Below are 18803 nucleotides of genomic sequence, written 5' to 3'. Positions count from 1 at the left end.
AAATCTGAAATGAGAGCTCTACTTGCAATAACTAAAGTTCTGAGTAACTGTCTATCACAACTTGCCAACAGTCTCTCTTTGCCTTTCTTAAAGGGGCAGACTTGCTTTTTTGTTCTCTTGCCACGAGTTTGGATGACAATACTGATACCACATTCATGTCTGTAAGTTAAATATGAAGCTACAGCCAATAGATGGTTAGCGTGGCTTAGCATAAAGACTGGAATCAGCTAGCTTGGCTGAATGTCTGTGTTTCTTGCCTTTTTAAAAAAATATACTGGTTGGAAGGTATTTTTCCTTTTAATTGAGAATGCTAGCTTTCCCCCTGCTTTCAGTCTTTATGCCATGCTGACCTAACCAGCTGCTGGCTATAGCTTCATGTTTAGCATACTTTCTCATCATTGCCCCAGTTACATGCGTTCAAAACTCAGAGACAAAATACACTCCTGACAACTTCAGAACTTGCCTGAGAACCATCACGTCTTTGTTATCTTCAGTATCAAAGTAATCCAGTGAGATTGTCTGTACATTCACAGGTACACTGCAGACAGGAAATTGCCAATTCAGCATACTTTTAGTGATGCTAATTTGCCAAAATGTAAAGAAAAATAGGCCAAAAGAATAGGGCTGAAATTTTAGTCCCTAGCTAACTCACTGACTCCAAGGCAATGTGATCTTCCATATTATACTATAGCAGACTCTGAAAACCCCTTTCTCTTAATTGGAACCAAGGGACCTGATGTACACGAAAAACAGCTGCAGACCAAAAATAGAGTAAACTACGTGGCGATACATGCTTCTGGCAATGCAGTTTATTTACCTGCTTAACAGGCGATAACGTCTGACATGAGCTCCACTGCCAAATGTAGAAGTGCAAGGGAACTGTCCATCACTCAGTCCTGAAACACAGACTCTTACTTTGCAGATTCTCTTTCCCTCTCCATGCTGGGGCTCATGACAGGACCAGCTCTATAAACTGGATTGTAAATTAACCAGTGGCTCATTTCAGCGTGGAAATAGCATTAGTATGAAGAGTGTTTGCTTTTCTCAGATTAAATACAGCAGCCGATACCATGTATTCTGGGCAGGGTGCTATCAGCGCATTGACGGTGCGGAGAATGAGATTAGGAGAAGTGTGATGGAGAGCTGAAATAGCTGGAAGATGGCCCAACAGAGGAGAAGCCAGCTGGTGTGACAGCACCATCGGGTCCCGCTGTACAGCAATCTCTCAGCCCAGCGGCTGTCAACTCAGCACAATGGAGGCCACAAACACACACTTTATATTCATGGCTTTCCATGCACGACGCAGGAGCCATCACCATACGTTAGCTGCTGCCCGACAACTCTACAGTGGTCCCGGCGTGCTCTCAGCTGTCTGTTGTGGATCGATGAAGGGCGTACAATAGGTAAAAGGATGAGAAGGCTCCGAAAAGATACTGGCTGTGGAAGTGAAGGCGCTCTGGCCAAACAGAAACCATGGCTGCAGGGCTTTCTTCTTCACATTGTGCTGATGATGGGAAGTATGTTCGTGCCTGCAGCTATTTCTGTTGACACTCCAGCTAAAGAAATAAAACAAGGGTCAGAACTTGTGAAGCTAAAACCTCTTTTGACATGTGACCTGCAGAATCTCCTCCTCTTTCTGCTTCTCCATCTCCCCCTCTCATTGAATTGCTCGATTCTGAGGCTCTGCACAGCTTCGCAGCATGAGGCGCAGCAAAGTCGGGTTCTTTTTGATCGGTCTAGCTTACCAACCAAAGTCAGAGAGTGTATGCCCAGCAGTGGTGCTGAGTCAAAGCAGAGCGTGGGGTTTACAAGTATGGCCTGAGAGAATCCCCCCACAGCTCTTGAATGCCTGCAGGAACCTGGCGAACGGTGGGCAAGTTCACCCACAGAGATAAAACAAAACTATGGACCAAAGATGTCTAAAGAAAGAAGCCAATGTTTTGAGACTAAAGATTCTTTCTTTCCTGAGTTCAGGAGACCTTTTGAGTTGCATTTAAGAGAAGTTACACCAAAATCCACAGTGAGCTCTGAATCGATCTGTGTAAATGGCCACATATTGGATGTCTGTCAGAAGCTGTTAGGATGAGCACACTTGAACAACAGGTCTGTCCTCCGCACATTTAATTAGCACTTCATGCAGCTGTAAGGTAGCTGCTTCTGCCTAACACACCATCTGTTTTACCCTGACACAATGCAGGGGAGGAGTTGATTGGACTGGTCACTGATGCTTTATGCTTTATGTGTGATTTATTTGTCAGAGTTAGCCAAGTGGAGCACAATGAAAGCCTTTTAGCCCAGGTCCATTGCCGACAGGATGCAAAGTCCCACTGATTTGGGCAAAGAGAGACAGGGCACATCGATCAGGGCGAGGGGCTCCCCTCCACCCCAGCCATGAGAAATCACCACGATTAAAAAACTTGATTGGAGTAATTAGACAGCTCCGAGCACCCACAGATCCCCCCCATTAACTCACGATGCTGCAAAATGAATAGTTGTGGCCCAGACACCATCCTTACGCTGATAGTCATCGATTTGATGAGGACGTGCCTACGTGCCTACGTGTAAGGTGTGTAGGTGTGTGTTTGTGTGTGCATGTGTGTACTTTTGTGTGTGTGTGTGTGTGCACCGACGATGTCTATGCATTTTATTTCTGAAGAGCCTTTTTCACAAGCCGTCCCCAGGTGCTGCTGTACTATGAAACTCTGCAGCCATCAATCTTGCTGCAAAGAGTACGGAGGCAAAGTGATGCCAATGTAGTTAGTAAGATTGAATGGTGCTGGGAAGACGGGGAGGCAAACCCGAACGCCCCCACATTTCTATTTCGGGGGCAGATTTAAAACAATGTACCAGGTGCCTCAGTGACATAGTTTAACTCTCAACTGGAGAGGATTTTCAATTGATGTTCTCTACAATCATAGATTTTCTGGTTAGATAACAAATACTGGACCGAGCAGACAGACAGAGAACTACACCTTTCTTTCTTTAAAGCTGCTCTTTTCACCTCGCCCACAGTGTAAGTAGATCAGTTCAATCGGCCATTGTTACTCCTCCTGATTGCTCCTCTCCTCTAAGACTCCCTGTCACAGCAGTATTTGAAGCTGTTTTGTCTAGCGTGGACCTACTATACTGCCTTGGGAGCCCCCCAGTGACAATGTGTATAATGGGTCATTCTCCCTGTGTTGCTTTCACTCCAATTTTCCGTCTTATAGAACTCAGGCTTATCGCCTTATGATGCAGGCTTTAGCTTGGAGGAAAACCTCCATCAGGCAGAGATAGTGATTTGCTCTGACCTTAGAGGCTCTGAGAGCAGCTCTCTTAATAAGATCCTAGCTGCTCACTTCTCTTGCAATGTGTCACTGTGGATGTTATTAAAGGAACACCACAGCAGTGGTGGTGAGAATGCAGCAATTTAGCTCCCAACTACTAAAATAAACTTCTTTCCTTGTTGTCTCAATTTACTGTGGACTGTTCTCTCTTGAAATTAATGTTCTTGTATGCCCTTACACAAATTCAGTTATGCCTCTTTGTTATGTTGTATCTTTTTTCCTTGTGCTAGGCAACACCTCTCTCCTCGACTTAAAAACCAACAGATATTAATTTTTGAATGCACACATGCACATCTAATTTTTCTGCTTGGCGAGGCAGAAGGAGTAATATCTTGTGCCTCTTACAATTGGTGGTACAAACAGTTTCATGAATACATAAGAAGGGCCTCACACACATTTTGTTATAGGTGAACAACATCATCTTGCTGCCTCTCTGTTGCCAACCTGTGAGTATGTATGCATTGTACAGCTGCATATATGGGGTCTGTGTGTTTAAATGGAGCCTGCAGATTAGAGTAAGTCAGGCTCTGTGAAGAAAGCTCATTATAGGGCTAGAAAAAGGCTCAGATGCCACAGGAGTTCCAAATCATGCACAATCAGAGTGTGTTAGCATGGAAAAACTGGACTTTTTGCATGCAGAGTAGCCCTTAAGCTTGAAATCAGTGAGTGAACTATGCTATCATAAGGTAGCTAAAAGGAGACTCTAAGTTGTTGAAACATTCAGTAGACACAGTGTGATCTGATGGTGCTTCAGTTATGCCCTCAAAGAGCTCCACTCACAGATCATGCCTCAAATGGCTTGATGTATGTATGTAACCTCCAGCATGTCTGATGTACATGAAAGGGCAATGTTCCCTGCAGCGGAGGAGTACTCAGTCCACCAATGAATGGGGGATGATGCCAGGCCTTGAACAGCTAAATGAACAGACTCCTTTAATTGCTGAGCCCGTCTAATTGGCTCCCAGGGTGAGGCCATCACTCACGACAGACTATTTATCCTGGTCTTATCTCTGGAGAAGGGCACGGCTGGATGGGGGGGGGGGGCTGTGTGTAAAGGGAGGTGGGAAGTGTCTGCCATGCTGGCAGAGTTAGAGAAGGAGGCAGGCATCCAACCTGCCCCCCAGCCTAATCCTTCACTGAGGCCTCAGTCAGGATGGAGACTCAGGGGTGACGTAGAGTCTGAGCCCGCTGGCTTAAATCCACAGCAAATGAAAACAGACTCCAGCCACCATTTTAATTGTGTCTAATGCCTGGCATTGCTCTCCCTCTCTATCCCTGTGTTTCATCCCCCACTCTATCCCTTAATCCTGCACACATGCACACACTCTCTCATTTAAAGAGGAACATTAGAAATTGGAGAGGCATGGGAAGCTGTGCGCTGCCAAGCTGGCAAATGAGATTCTCCTTTTATTATAGCTTAACAAGATGACTTGAGTCCATCCAGAGCTCTAACACTCAGCTGAGTGGTCGACGTCCTTCAAGTGCAACTGTCTGCCAGCCGAGCCCGTGCAGTCTGACGAGCGAGCAGAGCTGGTCAGTGTGGGTGTCTGGTCTTCTTGTATTCTGTCATCATTAGCCAAACTGCTGCCTGCCACTACACAGTTCCATTAGACATTGTGACTCTTTTTTTATCACACTTAAACCAGGAACAACTACTCCAAGCTAGAAGATGAGTGGACCTTGACAGATGGCGGCTATGCAACCCCTGTATTTTATTGGGTTTTTTTTGGTAAAGTCCAGCAGTTTCCATTCAGCCACATCAGTCTGTCGTAGCTCCACCATTACCCTGCAGTCTTAATGAGGCCCCACTGCCTGACAAGCCTGGTCACACTCGGTGAGGGAGAGACGGGTAGAAAAATAAGAGGAAGAAAGGGGAAGTCTAATCCATCTCCACCTTCTCAAAACCCCACCGCGTGAGCACTGATTTAATTCATCTCCATACTCTGAAATGGCACAATCAGCAGTGGGAAAGAGAGGCGAAAACAGAAAGAAAAACCTTGACTTTCTTTTTAATTTAAAAGCCAACAGTCCTGTCACCTCCTGCATCTGGCCTCGATCAAAAAATACCTCAACCCCTCACTAATTCGCTTGCCCTTTATTCAGTTAAATCACCTTCCCCTTAATATATCAAGGGTTAGCTGGCTTTCTATAAATGATGACTGTGATGTGAATACAAAGTCACAAAGTGAATATTCTCCGTACTGACACAGGATCACAGAGCTCGTCACTAATTACAACATAAGCCAGCCTGCAGTTTGCCTGCAAACTGTGGTTGTGTGTGTGTGTGTGTGTGTGTGTGTCTCTCTCTCTCTCTCTCTCTCTGTGGGTGTGTGTGTTTGAGTGTGTGGGTGCGTGCAGATCAGCCTGAGAGAAGACTTGAGATTGTGGATTAGGGCTGACTGCAGTCACTGCAATTTTCATGGCCACTGCATGAGCACACACTGAGTCCTTCCTAACTTTGTGCTGGAGGACACATATCATGCTAATGAAACAGACTATGCTGTGCTGTGCACTGACTGTCTCTACGGCAACCTCAATAATAACCATTACTTGAGGATAAGGCCACTAATGTAAAGCTCAAGTGCTGGCTGCAAATATGCAACAACGTCACAGACGAGTAATACTGCATCTGTGATGTACACAAGATTGTGAAACAAAAATGGCTGCTGCTGATGCGTGAATCTACATGTATCTCCATGTTTGAAGCCTGGAAATGCATGTTAGGTTGAGGTTAATGTTAGGATTAGGGTTAGGCTTAGGCAAGTAGTGGTTATGGTTAGGGTAAGTCTCCAGGAAATGAATGTAAGTCTATGTAATGTCCCCAAAAATGTTGCCCTAACCTTAACACTCTAGTCAAGAGGAAATCTTAATGACCAAGGTCATCAGGCACCAACCACTTCAGAATACCATGTTGGTTGTAGGATGGCTTCAACAACTTGGGATACTTGCAAAAATACTGTGCTGTGTCTGCTGTCGTTGGTCATGCATGGCAGAGACGCAGCTCCTTCTATCCCTGGGAACCGCTGTATATTTTGTATTGTGAAGACATATGTCCCCGGTCCATGACCTTGTGAATGTACTCTATTGCACCTCCACTATTTGCGTCTTTGTACTGTTCTCTTCTATGTGGACATAAATTGCTAAAATATGTGTCATTGGTGTAATTCATGAACAAGCACATAGTGCAATTGTGGTTCTGGGGATTACCAGGATTTGTTGCTCCCACCTGCTCAAACCACATCGTTTTCGTGTTTTACCAAGCAACACGAGCATGAACAGATTTTATTCAAAAGCTTGAATTCAGACAATAAATAGAAATCCCTGACACACATATAGTCGCCAGTATCTGTTTTTTAAGAGCAGTGAGGCTCTTCACCACCTCCCTGCTTGACAGGTGCCCAGCCAGCATGCAGGAGCTACGAGAACAGTGACAAGGACATGATCCTTCACCGGGTAGCTGATTGTGAACATTGCCAATTATGTTAAATGGGACTGCTGGCCAAGCAGGAAGCACCCAGGTCTCTGCCAAGATGGTCCCAGTAGAGTCTTTCACTTAATATTGAACTATTTCTTGTTCCAGGAAACAGTTATCTTCAGGACCAGAGCATCCTTCCACATAACGACATTAGTTTTATTTCTGGCAGAGTTGTTTCACGTCATTCTCTCCACCACAGAATTATCTTCAGACAATGATCCCCTTCTTTTAAAGGGAATAAAAACAATGACATTAATTATTAATTTTACTGTCATAATAGATGGTGCCAGCTATCACAAGGGCTGATAATGCAATCATCTTGATGCCACTCCATTTCCATACCATGGTGCTAAAACCGGCCATATCAACAAAGCACAGCTGCTATGCACCACCGCCCCTTATGTTTACTACACTCCTCTGCAGGGGCTTGTTTTTTTTCCTTTCCAATATTACAACAAAAATGACTTTTGGCAGGTAACAGATTTTGAATGTAATGTTTTGCTGCAGCTTGTGAACTCAGTACCCCTACAGGTACATACCTGTCAATGTCAAGTTCTCCACTACACAGAGAACACTTTCATGGCTTGCACTCCAAACAGCTCCGCGATAACCGAATTGTTAAGAAAAGGTAAACAACTACTGTTTCACTGAAAATGGTAATGTCACTTGACATCACACACCCAGTGCAGCAGGAGTGCTTATTATTCGCTTGTTTAGTTTTTGAGTTCATACTGGGCTTCATGCAAGAACATGGACCTATTCTTATTGTAAAACTTTTTTTTTTTTTTTTCTGTCAGAGTGAAAGAATTTTCTGTGCCAAAAATGCCAAAAAAAAAATCTCCTGCTCAATTAGCAAACCATGATGATGATATAGTGAATAGAATTTTATTTACTGTTATTGACTTGGTTTGAGTTGATTGGTGTCACAATTCAGATTAAAGCATCTGAATCCTTGAGTGAAATGACTGTTTTTTACATGATCATTTATTTGGAGTTTGTTGCTGGCCATCTGGAAAATGTAAGTCCAACACTCAGTCACTTAGCTCAGTTTTTGGGCTCCGCAAACTCCTGAGGGAAATATCTGGCTCTTTAGCTGTTAAATGCTCCACAGTGTTTACCAGCGAGTCACTGACTGTGTCTGTGTGCTGTCTGCTGCTGAGCAGGTAGTGTACAGCGGGCTGGTAGCTGCCTTGTGTGGCGTAAAAACACCACAAGAGCTTTGAGAGTGAACCAAAACAGAGTGGACAGCTAAACAGTGAGATAAAACTCACTTCAAAGCTCCAGAAAACTGAGGATTATGTAGCTTCATGAATATGTGTGACACCTTTCACAGTCACATTTTTTCACAGTCATTTAGATTATTCTGAAAATACTGATCATAGCTGCTTTAAGCGTGAGGCCCATTGTATTGTGGCCGATGGTTCTACTTACCCCTGCTCCTCCATCATCTCCTGGAGCTCCATGCATTTGAGCTCTACCCTCCTCTTCCTCTCATGGTCCAGAATCTCTCTGTGGGGCTTTTTCACCAGGACAGGCTCTGCTTTGGGCTCCTCTCCCTCCTCCTCTGCACCTGGCTGTCCCTCCTCAGCTTTAGCTTGCAGGGCTGCGGTCTGCGTCGGCCCTCCTGATCCTGCAGCCGTTCCTGCTCCTGCTCCGGGTACCATGGGCTGGGCCATCCCGTTTGCACCATCCTTAGGAGATGGCACCCTTGCCGCATCATACATGATTACTGAACTCTGTGGAGACACAGATGATCGAGAGAAATTGTTAGTGGTAGACCAGTGGAGTTTATCAGTCTTAGACAGGCTCATTTCATGTAAATGATTTAATGTCCAACCTTTCCAAGAAACTTCATTTGGGATGATTAATTACTGAATTCTATGCATTGTTGATAGTGATGAGAGTGAGTAATTCTTACACACATGGCATACACTCATTAAAATATAACATAAAATTATTCTTCATTTTGCAGTGTAGAGCTCCCTGAAGGCCCTTTATGGTTACTGAACTCCTCTTTGACAACCACAAACCTGCCAAATGACAGACATGCAAATTCTGCCTGTACATCAACATATCTCGAAGGACACAAACACTCAGAGACTTGACAATACACACTATAAAAGGTGAGCTGAGATGTTAATACCTCTGGGCAGGCTGCAGCATTTCTGTCTCAACTGAGCAACTAACATTCATACACATCAACGTACTGTACACTCACGCAGACACACACACTTTGGATCTTGAGTACATGTAGACATGCATTGCCAGTGACAGCGCTGGCAGCAACTTCTGCTCCATGAGTCAACAGCCCAGTATTGCCTAGAGGCAGGGGGGGGAGTTAAGTTCCTCTGTAAAACATTCCTGTCTCCTGGACCAAATTGAAGCTGAAAAAAGGTCATACACTATACATACAGCATGAGTGCTAAAGGAGGATGACAATGGAAGACACGAAGCGTCTTAAGGACACAGAGCCTGGGAGACGTCTCCAGAAACAAAACAGGTGACAGAGAAGAATGTGGGAAGTATTGATTTGTCCTTAATATAAGATAATGACAGATTTTATTGGTGCAACACTAAATGCATCCTTTGTTTTTTTGACTTGCTTGACCTTTCTGTTTCTGGCTCGTTTACTGACAAAAAGATGAGCTTGTCATTTTAGTGAATATAAAGTCGTCTGGCACAAGTGCTACGTGGACTGAGCTCTGATTAAGATGGATTGTCCTGTTGAGGCCAGTGTAGAACATGCAGGTCTTCACGTGCCCACGAGCCTCGGCAGCCCAGCGCTGGTCCTCTCCCTGTACGGCTAATAGCTTCATTTTTCACCGAGGAGCCAAAACAGCCCAGTTGAGGCACTTCATCACTGTCACACATGGAGAAGCGGAGTCAGGATGACACTGAGGCTGGGTGGACAAACCTCCACAACTACAATTGCATCTTTTGCCGACTTATTTCATCAAATCGTTGTGCCTGAGCTGCCGCATAGGCAGGCAGTCCTCTCTATTGGAGCGGGTTCTTGGAGTCTTTGTCTGGTTAATGGGGATGTGCTTGTTTTTGAATTGCTGCGCGCTGGTAAACGAGCCGTGGATTTGTGCGTAGCGACACGGCTCTCGGCTGGTGGAACAGGTGGCAGGACAGCAGGAGGCAACATCGCTGAATGTATTATACAGTAAATCAGCACTTGATATTCCATGACAGCAATCTGTCATCCGTACACTCTCATCACAAAACAATTCTGGAGAAGATTCTGGGGAGAAAAGCGCTCCCGAGTCATTCAGATAGACAGGAGAGACACAAAGGACCTCTGTGTGAGATTGGAGGCAAGTCAGCGGATATGACCTTGTTTTCTACTAATTGAGCAGAAATGTCAGATCAGAAACAGTGGGTTGCTCTTCCTGTTTCCTGTCCTCCACTATGTTTTAATTAGACCAAGCTACAGCTGGACTGCTCACGTCTGGATCTCTCAGCCAGAGTGGAGGACGATCGCCAATCCCATCACTGGACATCATGCCCTTGCCACTGGGTCACTCCTTGTAACAAACTCCATAATTTTCAGCAGTGAAACCGACCAATCATAAGAAGCTGTATGAAAATTCAGCAGTAATGAGTTTAGATGAGATGAAGATATCATCTGAAAATGTGTGGGACCAGATGTGGGAGTCAAAAGCAGAGGGGCCGAGCTTCAGTCTGTGTTAAACCATGCTGTAAATATCGAGCCATCTCATTATACTCATGCATCATTCCACAGTCATTCCTTTTGTTCCTTGCAGGGGAGAGGGGGGAGGGGGGTCTGTTCTCAGTCAAGTTAAGACAACAAAATCATTTAATTGTGTAATGAAAAAAATCAGAGCAGAAAGGGAGAGTTGTCAGTGAGCTGATAAGGCAGCAGAGCACACAGTTAATTGTGTGCGAGTTCTCTACAGGGACTGAAGGTTATCTGGAGTTACTGTATTAATGGCGGCACCAGCCTATTCAGCTATTGTTGCAGGGGCATATAAGACTGTCACATCCCAACAAACACTGTTTGTAATTAATCATCATGCTAAGTGAAGTCATTTAGCCACTAAATGTCACCCTCAGTTGCTTCAAATCACAGAGATAATGTGCACTTGAACATTGAATATTCTATTTTGGAGCAAAGACACTGATTGTTGTTAGACAAACGAGCCATTACCTCACGTCTCCTCTCCATCGAGTGAAACAAGATGTTTCCCGTTGTCTGTTCTTAATCTTTGTCTGTGGTTTCCTGTGCTACTTGCTTGATTGGATGCCGCTGCAGAAGAGGCCTCTGCTGTGTCAGCACTGCAGCCTGCCTTCTGCTGACATGACACTATATCCAACAAAACAAGCCCCTAGCGTCAAACAAATAAATGATAGTGGATATGAGGTGCTGGTCGTCACTAAAGGTTGAAGGGTTTCCTTCCAAACATCTACCAAAGGTCTACCTTCATCTGATACAAACAGTATATAGATCACACCTACACACACTAAGGATAACTTTCACAGTGGCCACACAGTGAAAAGAGTCTGAGTCTCATTAGGAATCTAATGTTGAATTAGGCTAATTAGACATAAGAGAGGGGATTGTCTGCACTTGAGCCACAGTGTGATTATAACCATTTTATTTTACTTTCCAAGGGTGATTTTATCTCAATATATATAATTAACAAAAAGTAAATTACATCATTGACGCTACACTCTGTAGCTCCTCACTCTGTTGGGATATTTGATTGCCTCTTTGGATGGATGGATAGCGGTTGACTGTCGACATAATTAGAAGTGAATTTTCACAAGCGATTAACCTCAGGGGTCCGTGGACTGGGAGCAATGAAAGCAGAAAGCAGGTCAATGACTTTTGTTTTTCGTAAATACAATTTAAAATACATCACAATTTCTTTTACTGGCGTGGCTCTACGGATGACGCTGGTGATCAGCTGGCTGGTCGATCATTTTGGTCTGGACTGAAATATCTCGACAACTATTGGATGGGCCGTCATGAAATTTGGCGCATATATCCACAGGCCCCAGAGGATGACTCCTCATGACTCTGCTGATTCCCCTGAGTTTGTCTCCAGCATTACCATAAACAACACTGACATTTATGGTTCAGCGTGAATTATCTTGACATCTATTGGATGAATTGCCCTGACATTTGATACAGACATTACATTTTGAAGCAGCGATAAAGAGACCTTAACCTACTTACATGAAACACAGAAATATTTGACATATTTCCATCATGTTTTCCAAATGGTTTTCCATTGATTTAAGTGGAACTGGTGCTCTATCAATTATGTCATCTCAATTGTGTCCCCTTCCTCTGCATTGGTTTAATGGCACCTCAACTCAATGCGCCCAACTCCTAATTATTTGAAGATAGAAACATTTTATTTTGCAGATTTTCTGGAAATTTGGGTAAAATCTGGATATAAAAAGTTGACAATTAATGCCTCAGGATCAATTATAAAGGTATCTATTTTGCTTGGTGTTAATTAGAAAATATTAGCATGGTGAAATGCTAAATTAAGACAGTAATCACTGTAAACATTATACCTGATATTCTGTGGCATTTTAAACTTGCCAATGCGATGCGAGGATGTTGATGTTAGCCTTTAGCTCAAAGCACCACTATGCCTAAGTGCAGCCTCACAGAGACTCTTAGCCTACTCCTTGTTTGATTGCAGCGTGCATATGAAGTAATGGCAGGCATGAAATGTACTGCCTAAAATTCAATTACTAGACGACACATTGCAGCATGGAATAAAAACATGACACTTAAACATGTCATTACAATCATAGTGAATTGTATCAGTGAAGACTTTAGCCATTTGGTAATCCTCGTTAGCTCAATCAGAGCTGGTAGGAAATATGCAGCTTGTTCTTTAGACAGTATGTTGTCTCTATTTGATTATACGAGCAGTTTTTACAAGGTAAATCTACACAGCATGGTCTTTCAGTCCAGAACATATGTACGGCCATCTGTAACATTTAGTCCTGTTCATGTAAATACTGCAGATACAGCCCGGGGCGTATTACCAGGAGTGTCAACAGCTTCTGTACATGCATTTTTCATTCTGCCATAAATCTTTACAGATAGAAATGAATATTAGGTATTTGATCACAGCTTGCACTTGACTGATTTTTTTCAGCCGATAGTGATTTGTATATCAGTCACGCAACAGTGACATAACATCAATAAGGAAGGTAGAAAAGCCTCTTAAGCACTCCTTTATTGCCGCTGGCCAATGCAACCATCCAGTGTCATCACTGGAATCATTTTTGTTCCATCCTATCACATCCATCATCTTCTTCTTCTGATGCCTAATTGAAGTCTGTTGACAGGTTAAGGCAACTAATTATGCAGTTAGAGAGGAAGAACATGCAAAGAGAACAGCATGCTTCTATATACTTCATGGGCTGGTTTAAGTGGGTTCCATGTCTCCTGCTACAGTCACGAGAGAAAAGCGGAGAGGTGAGACTGGTCTCATTGGAGCCACTTTCCTCTCTTAAAGCTCGCTCTCTCTCTGTCTAACCCTTCATCCCTCTCTCATAGCTGTAGGTCACTCTGTGTTGTGCACAAAGGCTTCTGTGATTGTATCTCGCTCAGCGGCGGCTGTGCCTCAACCATGATTGCAGGGTGGTAGTAACAGGGGGCCTGACCTTAACTGAGACTGGAAGAGGGAAGCTGAAAAAAACATCCCTGGTGGCTATCTCTAAAAAAGAAAAGAAAAAAAAAAAAAATTGTGAGTAGGTAGGTCGTCTGGATATACTCGTGTACACATGTCGTAGTAAGACCTGACTGTATCTCTTCTCACCAACAGCATTCACTAAAGTTCCCCCTCTCCCTCTCCCGCCTGCCTCCTGCTTTCTATCACACCTTTCTTCCAAAATAATCTGCCCCTTGGCTGGAAGCTTGTGTTTTGTTTTTAGCACTTTGGCACCCAGAGGATGTGTTTAGCTCACCCAAGGTCAGCTGTCTTCATTCCAGGCACGTTGGACTGCTGCTGGGTGCCGGGAAACAAGCAGCCTAAACTTTTTCATTCTCTCTCTGCTTTTTTTTTTTTTTTTTTTTTTTTTATCGTAGTTGGATGTAAGGTGCATACAAAATGAGCAGTGGAGGTCTGAGGAATGGTAATAGAAAGGATAATGCACAGTGGTCTTGTTTGAAGTTTAAATGGGGATCAAAAGTTGTGACGCATGTTATTTCTTATTCACTGCTGTTTACCAAAGCGCCACCACCTGTGCCTGTGCACAATAAGACCATGCTAAATACTACAAGAGAGACAGACTTCAGTCGAGACGTTGGCACATTTTCAAACAGCAGCTGCTCTGATTTAGTAAATTCATGCCCAGGCACAGCCCATCATCCCGCTGACTTTATTAAAGAGATGTGGGGTTAGACGGAGTATGAGTAGTTTCTGTTAAGTGCTTCACTTACTTTCCTGTTGGTGCTTTGGGAGCTGCAGCACAGAGCGAAACAAGAGTGCTGCTTCAACTGTGGTTGAGAGAGATTTCTACTATATCAGGGAGAAAGAGGGGGCCAGAGCAGAGGAGGGAATAAGAGCCTGGAGCCTGGTTGATGCTGCTGTGCTAAAGAAATCCAGCGGTAGTATTTAGGACTGCAAACACCTCTTCGCTCTGATGCAGAGCTCTGCAAAAACTACGCCTTCATGTGCAGAGCGACTAGAGCCACTTCATGCATAATTAGGAGTTAAGTAGACGACACAAACAGGCTGATAAAAAAGTATACATCAACATACTGTGAACTAATGACAGCCAGACACAGAGCGAGGCGAGAAGGCGGCTGGGATATTTTGGCCTTTGGTGGAGAAACATCCTTGGCAACCTCAGAGAGCGTGTGACAGAAATAAACCACCCCTGTCCTATTTTCACCACAGAGAGAATTCTGCAAGTCACCTCAGAGGAAGACGGAGATGCTGTCTCTAAGGTGACATCTGGGCTCGTCCTGGCACACAGTTCAGCTGTGGGCTGACAATCCGGAGGCATACGCGCTTGACCTCAGAACAGGGCTTTGAACGCTCTGCCCTGCTTTGCTCCTCAGGGATCAAACTGTATTTTTCTTTTCTTTTTTTTTTTTTTTGTCAGCAGGTTCACATCTGCTCCAGCTGGCTCATGGCACAACTGCCTTCAGTCTGCTGAAACTCACGAACTCCACGGTGGTGCCATGTGAAGTGTCTCAGGGGAGAAATGATTAACATAGGACTGCTTCTGATGGGATTAGTGGGGTCACAGGCAGGGGAGAGATGGGCCCAAGTCTGCCTCAGTCCCTGCCTGTCGGTACACCACAACACAATATTAGTTACTTGTATAACACACCTGAATGTCAGAGAGCAGATCTCATTAAAAGTGCAGTCTGACTTTACCTCTCAGAAACAAATATGGGGATAAAGCTCATGATTTCTTTGAGATATCATTTCAGTAAAGTCCATGTTGAGTGTATTCATGGATTCAGCCTTTACTGTGTGTCTTTGCTTCCTCAGCAGATACATCGGAAGTTGCATTTGGGGTTTCATCAACTGCTTTGTCCTTTCTTCCACTACCACTATCAGCTTTATTGTTCTTTTAGCCAACAAAGCAGTTTTTCTGATACCGCCACAGAGAGCTTCTGAGAGTGAGCTGAAAAATCGAGCTGCAACAAAATACTGCACGTCCGGACTCAGTTTGTCGTCTTATTGCATTTCGAGAATGAGGCAATAAATGATCCTCTTTCTTTCTAAGGTGCAAGTTAATCCCAGAGGGATGAAATGATGTTCACAAAACTTCAGTCAAACTCCGCATGACTCATCTTCCTCAGAGGGCGGCAGAAATTGAACAGTGGAATTTAAGGTGAAAAAAAAAAAGTCATCATCTTCTTTCAAGGATAGAGATAAGAGCAATTTCCTCGACGGTGCCCTCTTTCCCTCCCCGTCTCTTTGTCATGCTGGGCATGTCAGAGAGCCATCTGGAATTAGCTCCTCACCATATAAACAAGTGCCTCTGTGCATGCAGTCAGCGGCTGATGTGGCTGATTTCCCAATATCATAATTTTCATTTCATATATCTTCCTCTTTTTGAACTATTATTCTGTCGTGATTAAAACCATAACTCCATAAAAGCCATCTGCTACGATTATTCATCCATAAACATTTCCATAAAATTATCACCAACTTGTACGATAATGATCTAAACTGAAGGCAACTTCTGGCTCAGAAAGAAGGGGAAAGTTTTAATACAGGTTCCTCAAAGGGCCAATCCTGCTGGAGCACTTGTAACTTACGACATCGGTTGCACAGTCAGCTTCAAAGAAAAAATCTAATTTAAAAAGTTAGTACAACCAGAGTGCTCTGGGTAAAGGGCTACTTAAAAGTGGCAGAGGTTCCTCCTCAAAGGGTCACTGAGGGGTGCTCAGGGTTACACCACGAACTGTAAATTTTACAGAGGAACGTACACAGGGTTCAAGAAACACATGCACAAATGCATTTTCACGACAGGTGGCCTTTGCGAGTCAGATTCCAGTTGTCACAACATTCCACTGTACTCCACCTATTTCATAATGTTTTAACACTGTATGCTTTGAAGACATCAGACGACATGGCACCGCTATGGATGCAATCTCGCTCTTATCTACCTGCCTGCTGCGTATGGGTGATTGAGCCAGTCAAAGAGAGGGTTGGCTGAATAGAGTCAGTGCCTGCAGCAATCTGAAGCCAATCTCCCGGCCGCTGCAGCACAGAAATGAGGCTGTCCTCTTTTCCACCTGCCTGCGCTGCTGCTCTTTAATTGACACAGCACTCTGGAGCGCAGAGCGATCAGCTTCCTGATACAAAGTGATGCCTGTCAGTTACCGCCAGACATTCATTCCCTGACTAAATTCTCCCCTGGACTGCAGGCACATGCCTCTAAGACTTCTGCACAAAATCACCTTCACTTCAGCCAAACACAGCTCCCACTTTCATCCCATGTAACAAACACCTTCTACCAATCAAAGCGAAACAACAACAACAGAATCTCTCAAACTTTCAGACAATGCCCCTTTTCATTTCCCAAAGGAATAAAACTTGTCAGGAGTTTACAGAGGAATTGTTTTGCTCACAGCAGCCAAAAGGCTGATTCTAAATACAGGTTTGCTGCCTACACCTTTCCAGGATTGTAATCACCAGCAGCCAGCGGCCCTCGACTGCTGTCACACAGCTTTATGCATAGCAAAAATCATGCAGGCTGCTCAAACCTCTGGTTAATTACACTGGGGACTCAGGCTCTCTGTCACTTAGCTCCGAGCGAATGAACCAAATGATTTTGTTATTAGTTCCCTACCAGCTAACACCCACCTTTTTTTTTTCCAGTCAAATGTTCCAACCCGAATATTTCGAACTGATTGCTGAAAAATTGAAAGAAAACGATTCATGACATTTCTAATTTATCAGTGCAAAGTTAGCAGTTGGAGCAGTAGTGATCAGTACGATGACCTGATTATCATCAGGTCATCTGTTGCTTGAATAAACATAGTTTGTATTCAGCAGAATTATATAGTTATGATCAGCTAAATTTCATCCTCTGCTCACAATGCTCTCCGACTTAACAGTTTTTCTCTTGTTTTGGAAAATGTAATAACATATGAGACAAAGATAAAGAACAACCTTGAAGCTAATTAAGTGAATAATACTATATAACAATCCCACACACACACACACACACACACACACACACACACACACACACACACACACACAGGAGGGAGGCAAGGACAGATGAAGACGGCACAAGGCCAAAACAAACCGGGCTGTTTATTGGTTTTGCTTCTCTGTTGCTTCAAAGAACCTTTTTACATCTAAACTTCCTACAGCTGGGATGTAAAGGGACACTCCAAGTTGGTTTATTGACTCTCAATCCTCTTTTATGTTGTAACTACTGTGCCCCAAAATCATGGCAGTGTGCAGTAAGTATAACTATAGCTTCAATGTTCAAGCAGGTTTCCACTTCCTGTATATCTCTGGATATACAGTCGGACAGATGACTGACCGAAATCCACAGAACTATGTTGCGAGCATGGCTAAAAACATGGCTGTGGGGTCTCAGGCAGGGGTAAAGCCCTTGTAAGTCTGAGTCTCTTACTTCTTGTTTCCAGTCCAAAGAAGACACATCCACACCTCCATTTCCTTCCAGACTAGTAAGATTGTAATATGCATCTGCTGCTGGCGGATAGCATATGACTCCAAATGGAGCGTGGCCAACAATGCATTCAGTCCTTATTAAATCTGGCATGTTGACTAAGATGCTACATTCTTATTTATAGCTACAGCCTTGTGAGCCACGTCCATACATACCACCACCCTCCACACAGACTAATTAGATAGATTCTTGTTCCCGCTAACATGTTTACAAGATTTAATAATATCCAGTAAATACATTTTCAGCTTTTCTAGAGTACAGCCAACATCACGCATTACCATATTGGAAAATTCATCAAAACAACTATAAATATCCAGCGATTCTGTTGACGTTTCTAGGCTGATGTGTACAGTGTGGTCACAGCCAGCTGTGGCAAAGTAAATAAGGCTGAATTTTGATTAGACGTTCTATGCATGTTTGAGCCCAAACTGCAACATCTGGTGTAACCTCAGTGTTTAATGTCCAAGATTTGTTGTTGATCAAAGCTAAACATAGAATTATGACGGGAGGTACACCTACTGCAGTGTTATTAGATAGTTTGTTTAATAGCTATCATATCAGCCCTCCAATAGACCCTGTATATAATACATAGTATATTACATTCACAGGTTGTACTGTCCTCTTAGTCATACAGTAGGACTTATGGACAATGAACCCTCCAGTATGAGCAGTGCTCCGCAGCAAAGGCCTTAAAATAGTGGGAGGCAGAAGACAGACAGAGTGGTGGTGGAATTAAGGTTAGACAAGGTTAACTACACACCATTTATCAACAGTCTGCGAACATGCTGAAAAAGTGCTTTTTTGACTACCACTGTTGGCAACATTTTAAAAGGAAA

The 18803-nt window shown here is 43.7% G+C and overlaps 1 protein-coding gene across 2 annotated transcripts in view; it reads right to left on the bottom strand.

Annotated features, from left to right (window-relative positions):
- srrm3 (serine/arginine repetitive matrix 3) overlaps positions 1-18803 on the bottom strand; it is a 69001-nt gene that overhangs the window by 27316 nt on the left and 22882 nt on the right. For both annotated transcript variants that reach the window (XM_076749737.1, XM_076749738.1), the window contains exon 2: positions 8233-8537. In XM_076749737.1, coding sequence (XP_076605852.1) covers positions 8233-8525 — 293 coding nt within the window. In that variant the 5' untranslated portion in view covers positions 8526-8537. The remainder of the gene's footprint in view (positions 1-8232; positions 8538-18803) is intronic.

The sequence above is a fragment of the Chaetodon auriga genome, chromosome 15, assembly GCF_051107435.1.
Source record: "Chaetodon auriga isolate fChaAug3 chromosome 15, fChaAug3.hap1, whole genome shotgun sequence".
Classification (NCBI taxonomy): Eukaryota; Metazoa; Chordata; class Actinopteri; order Chaetodontiformes; family Chaetodontidae; genus Chaetodon; species Chaetodon auriga.
This window is presented reverse-complemented; position numbering and strand designations above follow the sequence as displayed.